At 39.1% G+C, this 15,302-nt stretch overlaps 1 protein-coding gene across 3 annotated transcripts in view; it reads left to right on the top strand.

Annotated features, from left to right (window-relative positions):
* Positions 1-15,302, top strand: part of LOC146467703 (cGMP-dependent protein kinase 1-like) — a 32,891-nt gene continuing 17,589 nt past the window's right edge. The window contains exons 1-2 of one of the 3 annotated variants that reach the window (XM_085125573.1): positions 1-164; positions 2,326-2,767. In XM_085125573.1, the coding sequence (XP_084981699.1) occupies positions 23-164; positions 2,326-2,767 (584 nt within the window). In that variant the 5' untranslated portion in view covers positions 1-22. Of the gene's footprint in view, positions 165-2,325; positions 2,768-10,363; positions 10,735-15,302 lie in introns of those variants that run through there. The other 2 variants (XM_085125574.1, XM_085125575.1) reach the window with 2 other exon arrangements.

Below are 15,302 nucleotides of genomic sequence, written 5' to 3'. Positions count from 1 at the left end.
GTCATCTCACCGTGACACGGAAATGCAGGAGCATATTGGCCCGCCAGTGTTTAAACTGGTAACCAGAAATACCAGAAAGAATTCTCCATTCTTCAAGAACGATTCAAACACACCACAGCCACTGATGAGCAATCCAAAACAAGAGAGGGATAGGGAGGGCGAACGTAAGTTATTACATTAATGATAAAAAAAACACTGCCGTAAAACTCCTATTCAGTGGCTGTTAAAGCGCTCTTTTTAATCATTTGTTTTTGCTTTGATTTATTCTGACTACTTTTCTGTGATTGGTTCATTGTCAGTACTGTTTTCGTTTGCTGTGATTGGTTACAATAATTAGCGTGCGCTTAGTAGTGTACCACCATTTCCATGCAGCAAGACAAAGGGCACTCTTCCCTGGCCGGTGGTGGTGGGGGAAGGGGGGAAGGGTTACTCAACAAATTAAAGTTTTAAGTCCAAACCCTTACCTTTTTATTTACATTCCCGATGATCTTCGCACATAGAAATCTGTATGTTTCAAATGTAACGCTACCCGCAGTTTAGTCTGTCCAATATCTTGCTGTTTTCAGTTTGACATTACTTTTTTGTGTGTAGTAGTCTAAGAGTTTAAGTTGTACATTTCTTGGACACGCCCACAACAATTGGATAAGCTGTTGTGGTGCTCACCCCTCTGTAACTAATTATTTGTTATAATTATTAATTTTGCGTGGGTGAGGTTAATTAAATAAAGACGGCACCTAATGTTACGTGTAACGGTGTGAGTTGCACCGCATGTGTTCACCGCCTAAAATGCTGCATGCTCTGTACAGCTACTGACATTGACTTACAATGGAGCCTCTCGTAGGAGGCGGTGTGTCCGAGTGGTTAGAGACTTGGGCTCGTAATCTGGACGTCTCAGATTCGAATCCTCTCTCTTACCACTTGCTGGATTTGTTTTTAGGGTAGTCTCTTAGGTCACGCTATGTAAGCATCCCAGTGCCAGATGGGATTTTAAGGACTTTCTGTTCTGTTTGTTTAAAATATTTGTTTGATGTACATAGCCCCACAAACTTCTAGCTTTAAATCTGACTGCGCATATTTAAATTTGCTTTACCATATTTTACCTTTTACCCGAAGTAAAGAGATTCGAGTGCTGACGTTTCGAGAATTTGCCCTTCGTCCGAGCAAATCAAGGAATTGTGGGTTGTATTTGTTTGTATAGTGAACATCAGAGCTATGCTATTGATTGGAGTATGTGACGTGGAAAACAAGGCTTTTCATTCGACTAATTTATTGTTTTCCACGTTACTCCTGTACCATACTCACTCCAATAGCGTAGCTATGATTCTCACTCTATAAACACATACAACCCCTAATTCCTTGATTCGCTCTGACGAAGGGCTGACGCTCGAAACGTCAGCACTCGACTCTCTTTACGGTGGCCAAATTACCTTTAGTTGTCAACTCTGTTGATAAATCAAACATTCGTTTCTACTTCCCACCAACACAGCACCGCAGTTCCTTTAGAAACCAGAGAAACTAACCCCCTGATCACTGTATAACTGATTAATTTTTAGCTAATATTATTATATCATATTATTTTTACTGTATATTATTGCTCCTGCTTTGAAATCCTCTTTGGGGAAGGGGTAATAAAAGTATGTATGTATGTATGTATGTAAGTATGTATGCATCAACTTGCATTGTTTGGCCAATATGAATTAAAAAAAAGGCATGCGCAGGCGCGTGACTTTGAGCTCGTTGAACAAACTCAAGGGCACCTAAGAGTCTATACAAGTTGTCTATCTAGCTTCTCGTACACACCTCAGAGCGGTCTTCAACTGTGTGTCGTAAACAACAACCAAGGTAATCACTCTAACCAATCACAACAGACAAACAGTAGAAGGAACCAATCACAATGCTACGCACATACATGTAAATGACGTCAAGCACGGGAAAACGCGCACGAGGAGCGATTGGTTTTGGTTTCATAGATCCAATTGGTTGAGAAATAGCGCGAGTTTTGTTAACCAATTTGCAGAGCGTAGTACAGCAAAAATGGCGATGAAATCTTTATTTCAGCACGAATCACATTCACTAAAATAATAATGGTCTTCTAGAGAGCCGCCGTGATAAAATAAAAAAGCAAACACGAAATTGCTTTCCACGGCTGCATTGAAAACTGTCTAAACGGCCACCGTAAGAATAAAGCTAAATAGAATTCATACCCCTACCCCCTCGCCCTGCCCTAAAATGACTTCACGGTTAAATTTCTCAGTTTCATTTTCTGCATTCTTTACATTTTGCTTAAGCTTTATTTTCGTTTACAACAAATTAAAACAACTGCAGGTCGAGCCGCCGCCTTGAATCTGGAATGGCTCAAAAGCTCTGTGAAACTGCTAGAAAGCGCGCTGAGGGAGCGCAACAAACAGATGGACATACAAAAGAAGGAAATTGAATTCCTACGCAATGAACTCAGGAGAAAAGACGACGTGATCAGGGAATACGAGAATCTGATCAATGAACGAGAAGACATGGAAAGGCAAGAGGTAGAAATCTTGCACAAGGAAATAAGAACATTAAGGATGGACGTCATGTCGAAAGTGGTGACGATACGAGAACACGAGAGCGAGATTGAGAGACTGGAGAGCAAAGTTGAAAAGTTAATGTCTGTCATGCCGCCGCCATCTCTACCCCAAGGTCGTGCGCGTGCGCAGGGAGTCTCCGCTGAACCAAAGCAGTTAAACGTCAGCTTTCACAATGTTCTTCGTCGATTTACAAAAAGCGAAAGGTGAGTTCGAGAAGCCTGCTCTGAGAATTACGTTTATGTGTTATTTTTCTACTTTTCAATTCCTTGAAAATGGTCTTTTCTCTACAGCGTAACAGCTTTAACATGTGTTAAAATTCTAAAAACCAAAGTGATTTCCACTGACCCTTGCTGGAGTCATGTGCTCGTAATTTAGACGTAATGGTAATGACAAGATTTCATTTTTTATCCCTCTAGCTGCCTTCCCCAGGTTAGAGGAGATAGGTAGTTGTTAATAGTACATTTCCCTGGTTACTCAAGTAAATATGTGTCAGATTATTATCATGAAGCTTTAATAAAGCGACTACCTTATGCCAGCTGGAGCACACGTAGCACATGCGTAGTCAGAGTCCGGTTGAGACTAATTTGTATACAGATCGTAAGGGGAATTTTGCTTTTCCGCCATTATAAGGCTTCAAAAATACAGCAACAAACAGCCGGCTTCTGTAATAAGTAAAGTAAAACTTTATTTAGCCAGGGTGGCCCATTCAGCTGCAAGACTGTTATCCAGAGGGGCCCTGATAATAAAATGGGTAATAAATTTGTAAAAAAAATTTGTAAAACAAATTCAGAAGGTCTTTTATTAGGTTCGACTCCTGATAGAAGCACTCGGATTTTTTTTCGAGTATGCCTGTGTCATTTACTGATTAATACATCATTCTCAAATTCAGCTAACTTTTTGAAGATGAACGCGATTTAAACATATGAAAACAGCTTCCTGAACTCTCCGACAGTATTTGAAAAACTTGGGCCAACAATTTCAAAGTGCTTCTCATCAACGCGCGCATGCGCCTGGGGTAACATAGTCCCTTTAGGTAAGTAAGCGATTGTTAAACGAATTCCCTTACATTTGTTGTTTATCCTAAAAAACCGGAAACTTTAGTTGGAATGGAAATGGAGAGACTAACTTGATTTACCCAAAAGAAAAATTCCAAGAAAAAGACATGCTTCTAGAGAGCTAATCTAGAATTCCGAAAGAGATTTCCGAACAGAAAATGTGCGCTCTGTTGCTTCGCTTGGGCCTGTCGACAATTTTGACCCGTGTGCGTCGACAGTCTGTTCGGTTTCAAGTAAATTCCAGTAAACGGACGGGATGTCTTACTTCTACGGGAATCTCCATTTGAAAATGCTGTGTCCCATTTATAGAACCAGTGGTTCAACTGTCCGCTAAGGAACCAAAATTTCGGTATACCAAATTTAGTGAATTGTGGGAGTTTTTGCGATTCGCGAGAACTGATTACAAATTTTCCCTCAATTGTAATTTGACTTCATAGTGATAACGAAAAACCTCATTTGCATTTACTTTCAACACACTTTTACATTCGCGACTACAAAACTAGTTTCGTCAATAGACCTCGTCAGTTGGTAGCCACAGTTTGTTTGTTAAAAACAAACTGTGGCTACCAGCTGACGAGGTCTATTGACGAAAGTAGTTTTGTAGTCGCGAATGTAAAAGTGTGTTGAAAGTAAATGCAAATGAGGTTTTTCCTTATCACTATGATGTTGAGTAACACTTTCTTGGCTTCGACAAGCAAAATTTCACAAAGATGTAATTTGACTGTTATAGAAAAAAGAGACAAAAAGAGAACACTAAAATCAATGTACTGTTGGTGTTGAGTCACCACATCAACCTCCTTCCCAGGGTGAAATTCAAAATCCTCTTGGGAGAGAGGCTGTCGCAACATTGCTCCTGATTCGTCCCCAGTCTTCTCTCTTGTGTGTCACGAAATTAACCGCGGTCAAACATAAAAATAAGAAAAGTACTTTGAGAGCTCAAAGATTATAAGATTTTGGTGAGTCTATGAGTTTAATAAATCATTTTACGATTTGCTAAAAAAAGGTTCATGTCTTTTTCAAAGCGAAGAATGTGGCGACCGGTCGGCGCTGTGTGTCTTTGCCTTTCGTTTCATTGACATCTGGAAAACCGATTCAGCTAATAGTTCCTTTTTTTAGTGAATCCTTAAATCATTTAGTAAACTCACAGACTCAAAAAACACTTCTCAAAGTAGCGGTTACGCTTGACCTCAGTCAACTTGCAAGGGTGCGTTTCTTTGGGAAAATCCAAATTCGGATTTTTGATCCAAGATCACTCGGATCATGGTGCATAAAAGGAACCGACGAATCCACTCTGGGTAAGGATTCGTCGGTTCCTTTGTCCTTTGATGCACCATGATCCGAATGATCTTGGATCAAAAACCCGGATTCGGATTTTCCCAAAGAAACGCACCGTCAGTTAAGGCCTACACGTGACGGAGGGCAAAAAGGGTACCGTGGGCAGAAAGCACGTAGCTCTTTAGAATATCTGATAGCGGGGGATGGCTATATGAGAGCTTGTTCCAGGATCCCGGCTTAGATAGCAGGGACGGCGAAAGGCTAAAACCGAGAAAGTAAACGCGCGGGAACTAGAAGCAGATTCTGAGAGCCTAGAACATTCTCTAACTTTGTGTGTAAGGTTGGTTCTACAGCCATATCTTTATTGCGTGGCCTCCTATTGGCGTCCAACCCTTTTTATCAAGCGGCCCCGGCAGTTTTCATGGTGCATGAAATACTTCAACATAAAATACTGTTACTGAAAAGAAATATTATCGGATTACACAACTTTCCTCTGAAAAATTTGTTTACTATGGGAAAATTCGCTTTTGGAGAACGTTTGCCTCCCAAGAACAGTTTTCTTCCGGAGAAAACTAAGTTACAACAAGCAGTGAATTTTTCACATTTACTCTAGAATCAAGTTGTCTCAGTTTCCTTCACAACAATCACAATCTCCTCAAAAGTCAGCTGTTCTTCTCTTCGTTGTCCCTCCCTTTTTGTAAACCGCATCTGTGTTAGCCTCCTACGCAGACGCAGTCTTTGGGCTCGTCTCGCACGTATTCCTACATCTGTTTAGGTTATACAAGAATTTGGTTAAAAGCCGACGAGTACAGTAAAAACCCGCATAGAAGAATCTAGTGATATATGAACCTACAGGCTGAAATTTTGCATTTAAATACCCAAAAATATACTGAAGAACCTGTTCAGCCTGGCAAAGAAAAATAGGTTCTTATACAAAAACAACCACTCCAATTTTGATGGTCAAAATTCTGGATTTTAATTGTGAGAGAAACTTCTGACAAAAAGATATTGTGTATATGTTTTCTTTGATTTACATTTGTTTGGATTTTCACTAGAAATATGTTTTCCATAAAGCTACAGTGCAACAAGGCAAGCATTTTTGTTGTCGAAAATACAAGTGCTAAACCATTTTGTATTAGTAGTACAATATTTCTGCCAATGGTTACACTACGACAACCTCTGAAAAATAAGAATCTATTAAGAACCTAATCAGCCTGAATTGTGAAAAGCTACCCTAAAATATAAAAACCAGTTTAGCCTGACTTCGAAAATTCTACTTTAGGTTCTTAGCGGGTTTTTACTGTATCACATAATTGGTTCATTTTAGCAACTAGTGAACTCACCGGACATGCCACATGCCTACGCATTCCGCCAATGGAAAATGTTAACGACAATTTGCAAAAATGACAGCGCTTTATAATCCCACTATTTCAGCTATTGTTAACTTTTACATATTGTCATGCAATCTTAAGTAATCCAAAAATTTACCGACATTTTGGGTTTGAACAGTGTTTTTGTTAATACGTGTGTTTCTAAAGAGTGTGACTCATAATAGCAATCGTTTTGCTGAACTTTACTTCACTCGAAATTTTGCGTCGTATAACAGGTGCATTTGTTACCATCACAGCAAAGTGTTGCTGTCTCCTAAAAATCAGTCTGCTTGAGCAAGTACGTCATTACAACACTTGAAAACAGCGACACATTTTATTTTTGGACGGAGATCGTTGGTGGTTTCTAGGGGGTATACTAAAACAAAAAATAAATAAATATAGTTTCCACCACGCCTAATGATAGTTTCTTGGGAGCCCCTATTAAGCTGCTATTCATTTCCCAATTAACAACGTGTTTTACTGCAAATGAAAAAAAAGTCATATTTACGTTAGAATGCAGCTGTTTGAAGATATATTGCTGCAAAACCAAAGTGTTGAATTGTTCATTTTTCCTCTTCTGTTGGCCAAAGCTTGTTTTTCGTCAGTTCGCCGTAAGAACTTTCCTGACTTATTGTGAGAACTATGCATCGCAATGCCGGTTGCTTCCAAAAACGGTATTCCGTAGAATTTTGGTTGCCTATAATTACAGTCATGCGTACTTTTTTTTTTTTTTAAAGAAATTATTCAGACGCATATCTAAATAGAGAGTTCTATTTAGAGGCTATTTATAGCAGGACGTATCTAAATAAAGATTAATGCACCTTCTGTATTATTGATGATGGATCAGACTCTTTGGCTCTCTACCCTCTAAGTCTCAGCTGGCGTGAGCTGGGATCTCCGGCAGGAGAGAAGTTACGATGGCTAACTGTCGCGAAGTTTTTATTAACGATTGAGACAGTAAAGCAGAGTTATAAGAATTAGTCACTAGTGGGATTGAAATAACAAATTGTTTGGAATTCTGATTGTGAGCTGGGAGATGAAAATTTCAGCGTAAACAACTCAATAGCTTTCATTTGATGGGCGACGCACTTGAGGATTGAAAGCAGACTGAAACGTTAGTGACCGTTAGTCTTCTACAGCGCAATCAACAACAGAACGAGAAAAAATCTGTCTAGTAGCATTATTTTTTTATAAGTGGTTTTTCTATAGTGGAGAATCAGCTCATAAGGCAAAACAAATTTATTTACATATATAGGAAATACGGCGTTATACGTCCTCATGAGAAAATGAATGGTTCACAGCGGTATAGTGCAGCTTGACCGGCTTCATGTTCCCGTAAGATGATTTGAATTATTTCGTATCTCGGCGGGGCGACCTACACCGTTTGCAACGTCTTACATGGTTGGTCGATAGGACAAAAGAACGAACAACAGAACAATGCTTCCAACCCTAAAACACAATGCAGCTGTCGGTTATCAGGGTTCAGTGAAAATAGAGTTTTTTAAAGGTGCAGGTTTGGTGGTTCCGGCAGGATAGAAATGCCATGGCGGGAAGAGGATGTCGGGAAGCGGGATATAAAAGGAAATACCACGTGATCAAGATGGGTATTCCGACTGTCGAGATATGGCGCCTGCATGTGGTGGGTCAAAAATTATTCGCTGAATTTTTTTTAATGGGTCTGAAAAAGCCTCTTGTGGCCTTTGTTTGGAATGCGTACAGCATAGTACAAACAAAATTAAAGGATTTATCAAGGACAAAACTTTAATTTTCCTGACCAGATCTCATATATTATTGTAGCCAATATACACTGGCTGATATTTGCCGGAGGGCAAGCGTACAAATTGAAATACCAACTGTGACGAAAAAACATTTAGGGATTGTGTTGAAATACAGGCGCACATATTACAAATATCAAGGGATTTGCTTGACTTATCAAAAAATATTCAAGCACTTTTGAAGCCTCTTGTCAAATTGAAGGACTTTTCAAAGGAAATACCACAAAGCTTTTCAAGATTGTACGAAACATATTTGTTGCCACCACAAACCATACATATCAAAAAGCATATTTCTGCTTTGTGACGCCAAGACAAAACAATCATAGAAAATCAGATTCGTGCTGTATAAATTACGTTCTTCCCCATTTTCATGACTGTATAAGTTATCGGCCATTTAAAAATGCTACATCTTATTCTATTCTCTTGAACTTCCCGCGCTCCAGTCCTATCGTAAATTCCCGGTCAAAATTGAAAGTTCCCCATTGTGACCGAAGAGATTTCTTTAATTGCATTAAGATGCGGTTGGCGGGGCCGGTTGGGAAGGATTGGTGACAAGCTGTGATTTCAAGTGTGGATCTTCGGAAATAAAGTAAGATAAAATAACCCCCCCCCCCCCCCAAAAAAAAAAAAAAAAAAAAAGTGGTGGTTTGGGGCGTTGAGTGGGTGGTGGGGAATAACCACCCTCCCGTCCCTAAAGGTCATTCCTTTTTGATAAAGCAGCATGCAAACCAAGCTTGCTAACCGCAAAAACGTTAGATTAACTTTAGCTCAAATCTAACAGCAAAGCTCAGCTTCAGAGTGCTATTTATAAAAAAAAAAAAACCGCTAATTATACCCATCTACAAGGAAGAGAACAAGAATAGTTTATAAAGAACATGCACCTGATTCTCTTTTCAATAATCCATCTATATTTATTGTATTGTCTTCCCCGGTCGTAGATTAATTCCCATTAATTGGACGAATTCCAGCAACAGAGGAATATGTCGCTAAAGGAAATACTAAAATAAACTTGGTCAGAAAGCAGCCGGCGAGTCGCGCTTGTGGCTTTCCGTGAAAGTCCAGCATGCCGACGTATTTTGACCTTCTTTTTGTCAAGTTACAATATGCAAATTCAACTGATAAAATAAAAGCGTTTTGACATGAAATGTAAACAGCCTTAATACCTTAAAGTATTTTATTTTGCAAGCACTTTAAATGAGCACGTAATTAGGACAAAAGGAGGGATAATTCTGCCATCATTTATACTTCAAGAAATTACGGTCTGATAACTTTTTATCACCACGCATTAACCTCCCGCTCAGATTGAAGTTTGCTGATAATTTTGACGCCTCAGATCCGGCCGGTCGCCTTCAGTTTGTAGTGCCACTGAAGGGAATGTAAAGAGACAAGAGAAGGAACAATAATAACCAGCAAATTGTATTCACGGAGAAGCAGATTAGGAAAACAATGATCCAATTGTGTGTTCCTTGGGTTTGTTGGTGCCACAGAAGCTCATAAGCGCCCGCTCCCTTCTAAAAGCACAAAGCACTTGCCATTTCAAAGGGATTTTACTTGAAAATGTATGTTTGTTTCGTGGTTGTTTTATACTTTATGTGGTGGATATTTGATCGGTTCTAAAAGCCAGGAGAGCGCAGCTGTGTAACCATGCGTGTAAAAATGGAATTGGTTAACATATGCGATCTTTTGTTGTTGCTTTTTTGCGTATGGCAGTTTTTTAGAACACCCTAACTATTTGAGAGGATTAAAACGTTTTGTGAACGTATATTAAGTAAGGAATTTGGAAAAAAAAGGAGCATGGTGCTCGCGTGTTTTAGTTTCCAGCTCGAGGACCTCGAGAAGATTGGATTCCGCATGGAAAGGCATCACCCCACCCAAAACTGCTCATAATATCTCGTGTAAACAAATCACCTTTTCAGTTGAAAATTTCTAAGCCAATCACTTGTTACCTTTACATGATTGGCCTCAAAGCTTGTTGATGTTTTCCCATCACCTCTATCTAACTGTCACCTTATTGGTGAGATCAATCGCCTTGCAATATAGTTTGCCTCGGCGACGAGGCCAGCACATCCGCTCGGGCCGTCAATTATTAATTAACATACAGATGACTTTTAACCACGCTTTTAAGGAATGGTTTACACTACAGAGCAGTATTGATGCATTTATAAAGAGGAAGGGTGGCGTGAAGCTGTTCCTATGAATTGAATTGGCGCGAAATTGAACGATCTCAAAGAAAAACTCGACGGATTTGTCGCCATTCTTTTAGACCCAACTTGGACAATAGGAAGGGCAAAGAGCTTGTAATCCCAGTGTTCCGTTGGGTCTTGAACGCCGCGCGAGAGATGCATTGCGGCCGAGCCACAGGTAAGGAGAAGGCAGGGTGTTTGTGTTTTCGGCGGGGTACTTCTGCAACCACAGCGAAGATGAGTCTGCGCGAGCTGCAGCAGGCTCTGCAGGAAAAGAACACCGAATTGAAAATGAAAGATAGCCGACTCCTGGCCTTGGAGCAGGAATTGAAACGGAGGAATGAGATAATCCGGCGACTCGAGAGCGAGCTGGATAAGTATCGCTCTGTACTACAACCAGCCGTAGCAACTCGCACCAGAAATCGAGGTCAAGGAATTTCTGCCGAGCCCCAGAGTTACAAGGCCGTCACCGACGCCGCTAAACCATTGAAGAGGCACAGCAAAAGTTCCAAGTAAGGGATCTTCTATTCTTTAAATGCTAGGCTCGGTAGATGAGAGCTCAATCATTAACTAGCGGAGGGAACATTTTGCTTGCATGTTTGTCCTGTACAATAAACCGGCTGTTGATCACTATGCGCGTCAGTAGCTTTCTGATCTTTGGAGTCATCACGAGCTAAGTCCATCCAGGCAAAAGCTTCTTATCACGAATCGAACAACCTACAACAGTTAATCACGATTTCTCGTTTTACTCCGTCTGTGTTGTCAATATTTGCGGTCATCGTGAACCGCCGAGGACGCCAACGCAAAAATTAACCCTGCGTAGCGATCCGTGTGGCAGAATTGTTGATGTATACTAATACGAAGAAAATTGCGAACTCGCAGAAAGGGTAATCGACTATGTTGGCGATAAAATCTTTTGCTCGTCGTTCCATTTTCGGTCGCCTTGTTGGTTAGATCTCGTTTTATGACTGACTGTTAAAGTTAGGTGTTCATGTTGGCATTTTTTCTGCATGAAATCTGACAGAAAGTCGAACATGGTAACAATTGTAGATTTCTAAAACTGTACACGCAAGGAAGTGTAATTGGCCCCTGGATCTCTTGTATTTCTCGTGTTGGAATCACAGAGCGGTTTCGAGTGATCTATCCTTTCTCGTTTTATTATACACTTCAAAATCGACAACAAGCCGCAGTGGACGAGAGCTGGGGGACCACAAACCCACGCTCGGCTGGGTTTTGATATCAAAGCAAATTGCAACATTTTAAAGTTGTTCGTAACACTGCTCTAACGATCGAACGTTTTAGTTTGATTCATTGTGTTGTAAACATAAGTTTGCTTATTCCAACATGTTAAAACACGCGCTGAAAAGGATACTTATTTATCTTAATTGTGCTTCATGACTTTTCGAGTAGCAAGAGTTCTCGGATATTGACGTGCTGATCGTTTCCCCTTCCCTTTACATTGATCACGAATGAGCGCGCGAACGTGATCTAGCCATCCGGCGCGCAGAAGGTTGTCGTGTCTTTCGAAGTGTCCATAATTAAAGCTGTAATTTTATTTCTAAAGTGGCGTACGAGTCTGATATTTCAGTCATGCAGATCAGGCGGCGGGTTATTCAATTCATCCAGTTTACATCTGTTACTGATCCTGCTTTCGACAACAAACGAACAACAAGTAATAGCCACGAAAAGAAAAGAAATAAACTGTTAACTGCTTATTTCCGGGCGATGTCTCGCAATTTTACTTGAAACAGCTATCAAACGATACAATGCAAGTTTGATTATGACTTCTATTTGCTCGATGTGTCGAGCGATCGAAGCCAAAGCCTCGATAACTTCGGTCTCGTTCTCTGTTGTAAATTTCATTTTGCGACACATACGTGACCATTTAAAGGAAATTGCGGTACAAACACACGACGATCGATTGTATTATATTCAGAAGAATCGCCTCTCTAGATAGCAGGGGTTTGGTTACAGAAGGTTATTTACATATGATGGTGGAGCTTTCTTTGAGCGGTCTGAATGTTTAGATGTGAATGGTATATACGTAATCTGCGAAGGAATTTAGGCAGGGACAAAAACGCACATTAAACTCCTTTATCCCTGCAGGAAGCTTGCTTGACAAAGAAAGAGAGGGAAAGAGAGACAGAGATGATAGTTAACCAAAAATCCAAATCTAAATTAGCTTTAGTTTTCCTGTTGCTGTGTAAACAGTTTGAAGCGGTCGGTTTCGAATCACTCAATTCCTACAGGATAACCCAAACGCCCTACATATTATAATGAAGTTCCGCTGTTTTAATGACATTTTATTTTGTTGTCGTAAGATTTACGAGCTCGGCCATGTTTAAAAGACCAATATATGTTTATATTTTTCTGCATGGAAAGATGCTGGCTTTTAGCACCGATCCTTAAATTTTTAATCTGCCATTGATGAGCACTGTCCAAGTGTCAATCTTCCTGCTTCTAGTCAATTTTAGACCACTCCTATGTTGTTACGGTTTTCACGGTTTAAAACAATGCTTTATCATAAATTAAGGTCGTACGCTTATTAAAGAAGTTAATTTTGTGGCATTGCAATTTCTTGTACTGTCTAAAATCTGTGTATTTATTAATTTTGCTTTCAAATTAGTTTTGTGTTTTTGGCAGATGACAAATTTCATAATATAGCCAGGGCTTTATTTGATTCTTCTGGCTAATCTTCTGGTAATCCACTTGTGTAAAGTATATAGTTTGGCTTGAAAAAGTTTTCAGTACTTCATTCGTTGCACCTGTTGTAATAAATAGTGCATATATTCTTGGTGAACAAAATTAACTTTATATTGAAAATAAAAGCCAATTAACAGGTCAATTCAGCCTTTGGTGTTGTACACTGGCCTAATAGTTTTTTGGCTCAAACTTTCTTGTTACTTAATTTTTATCCAAAAGTCTTCTAGTGCATGAAACATTCTTCTTGAAGTTAGAAAATAGGAGGGCAGTTGTTATGCCTTGTGTTTGTAGTGCACAAGTCAAAGCATTGAACAGCAAATTAAAGTGTGTATTACTGTATTAAACTAGGTTGTATTCAAAAGGGTGTACAATTTAGAACATGAAAAACATTTAGTTTCTGCCTGCAGTACAGGGGTCCTTATTTTCTGATTTGTTCCTTTCATATCATTTGTCAATTGTGGCATCTTTTAAAATTAAATTTTGTGATGCTTTCTCAGCTTGTGGGTGGATGGGGGCAAAGGTGGCTACATTCCATGGCAACTGCTAGAAAACTTGATATCAAGCTAGGAGTTATTTTAAGACTGTGGTTATATATTGTGTGCAAAAGAAGAATCTTTGTCAATTTGCTGAGGATAATGCTAAAGATCTGTGATTTTGGACTGTCGGTTTTAATTACTTTGAAAGTATAAGAATAAAAATTAATGTGGCAGGAATTTGACTCGTATATTTTTATTTTGTTTTGAAAGCAACAGACATGAGCCCCTTTTCAAGCACTGTTCTGTTTTTGCAAACATGAAACAAGCAAAGAAAATAATGTAAACAGACGATTCTTTACTGTTTGAGTTATATTGTATTGAAGGCAGTTCTTCATAATAGCTCAGTCTCAGTGTAGTCAATATCCTTTGAAGGGTGAAGTACTCAAACAATACTTGAAGCTGTGACCCCAGACTGATGAGCTTGTAGATTATGTCTTGTGGCCAAGATGGCCAAGATAACAAGTCTTAGGAATGCTATCACACTTTGTGCTTAAGTTATTACTGTCCTGTATGAACTATGATCCTTGAGGATCCTTCTGTCATGTCTGTCTGTGTGTCATGCATTGTTCAAAGTGTACAGAAAAGACAATATGCTAAGTCATGTTATGTTATTACCATACAATGGGTTAACTTTTCAGTCTGCCAAACGTCTTTCATGTTAACTTTTCACATCATCATGACATCAACGTTGCACAGTGCAGTCTGGCCTTATTCTAGAGTTGTGATATTGCAAAATTACTGTAAATAAATATATACTGGCATGTACATGCAAAGTGTGGCCCACCAAATCGACCATGACATACAAATTTTGTCAGGGAAGCCTCTCTTCTCACTACAAAAAGGTCTAACGATTATATGGACTTTGTTGTTGAATATTATTATACTTGAAATAGTTTTGAAGTTGTTTCCCTGCAAACCTGAAAAAGTTACTGCAAATTTACCATCGGAGCAACTTATAAAAACATGCCACTGATGAATTGTTTATAATACTAATTGAAGAGTTCAAATAAGTCGGCTTTCCTTTGGTGACTGTTAATCTGTGTCACGCTTGACCAGTATTTTTGAACTTTGAACGGAGTTTTGAAATTTACACGTCAGTTTTGAACATTGCAGGCAAATTTTCAGAGTTCCGGTAGAAGTTACCCTAGCATATATTGACTATATAAAGCTATGAATTTTTCTTTACAAAACGGCATTAAGTATTTCAAATATAACAATCATTTTCCAAGTGTTCTGAATTTATTGTTCAGTTAAATTATCTCAAGATTCCATTCAAATGCCAGACATTACAAAAAGGAATTTGAATGTTCATTTCATTCTTGTAAAAAACTGGTCACGTGAAACGTAGACTGACTGTAAAATTTCCAAAGGGGACCCCACTCCACCAGGCCATCATAAGCCAGTTTCTAGAATAAATGCTGATCAAGCAGATTGAAACTGGTCAGAGTTACATAGGTATATACTGTACATGTGTTTAACCCAGTGTTTTGTAACACAGTCGGCTTTAATTTACAGAAACCTGCTTAAAGGTAGATTTCCTCTTGTGCGTAAAGTTTACATACATATGGATGTGAATTGAAGTGGCTTTATGTATATAAATAAAATTAGAGATGATGTATGAGCTGCTTGTGTTCACATAAAATGTTGAACAGTGCTCAAATTTTAACGTTTATACAAAACTTCATACATGTACATCACTTCTTATGTCATTTAAGTACGAAAAGCCAGTTAATTTTACATCTGTAATGTGTTAAATTTATGCAACAGTGGAAATCCATCATAATATGGACACCGCTGTATTATTGATAGCCTTCATTTTTTTACTCATTCATTCTGCCTCA

This window comes from Pavona decussata, unplaced genomic scaffold (assembly GCF_977016875.1).
Source record: "Pavona decussata unplaced genomic scaffold, jaPavDecu1.1 SCAFFOLD_134, whole genome shotgun sequence".
Lineage (NCBI taxonomy): Eukaryota > Metazoa > Cnidaria > Anthozoa > Scleractinia > Agariciidae > Pavona > Pavona decussata.
Note: the sequence above shows the minus strand (reverse complement) of the source record. Positions and strands in the feature narration are given on the sequence as shown.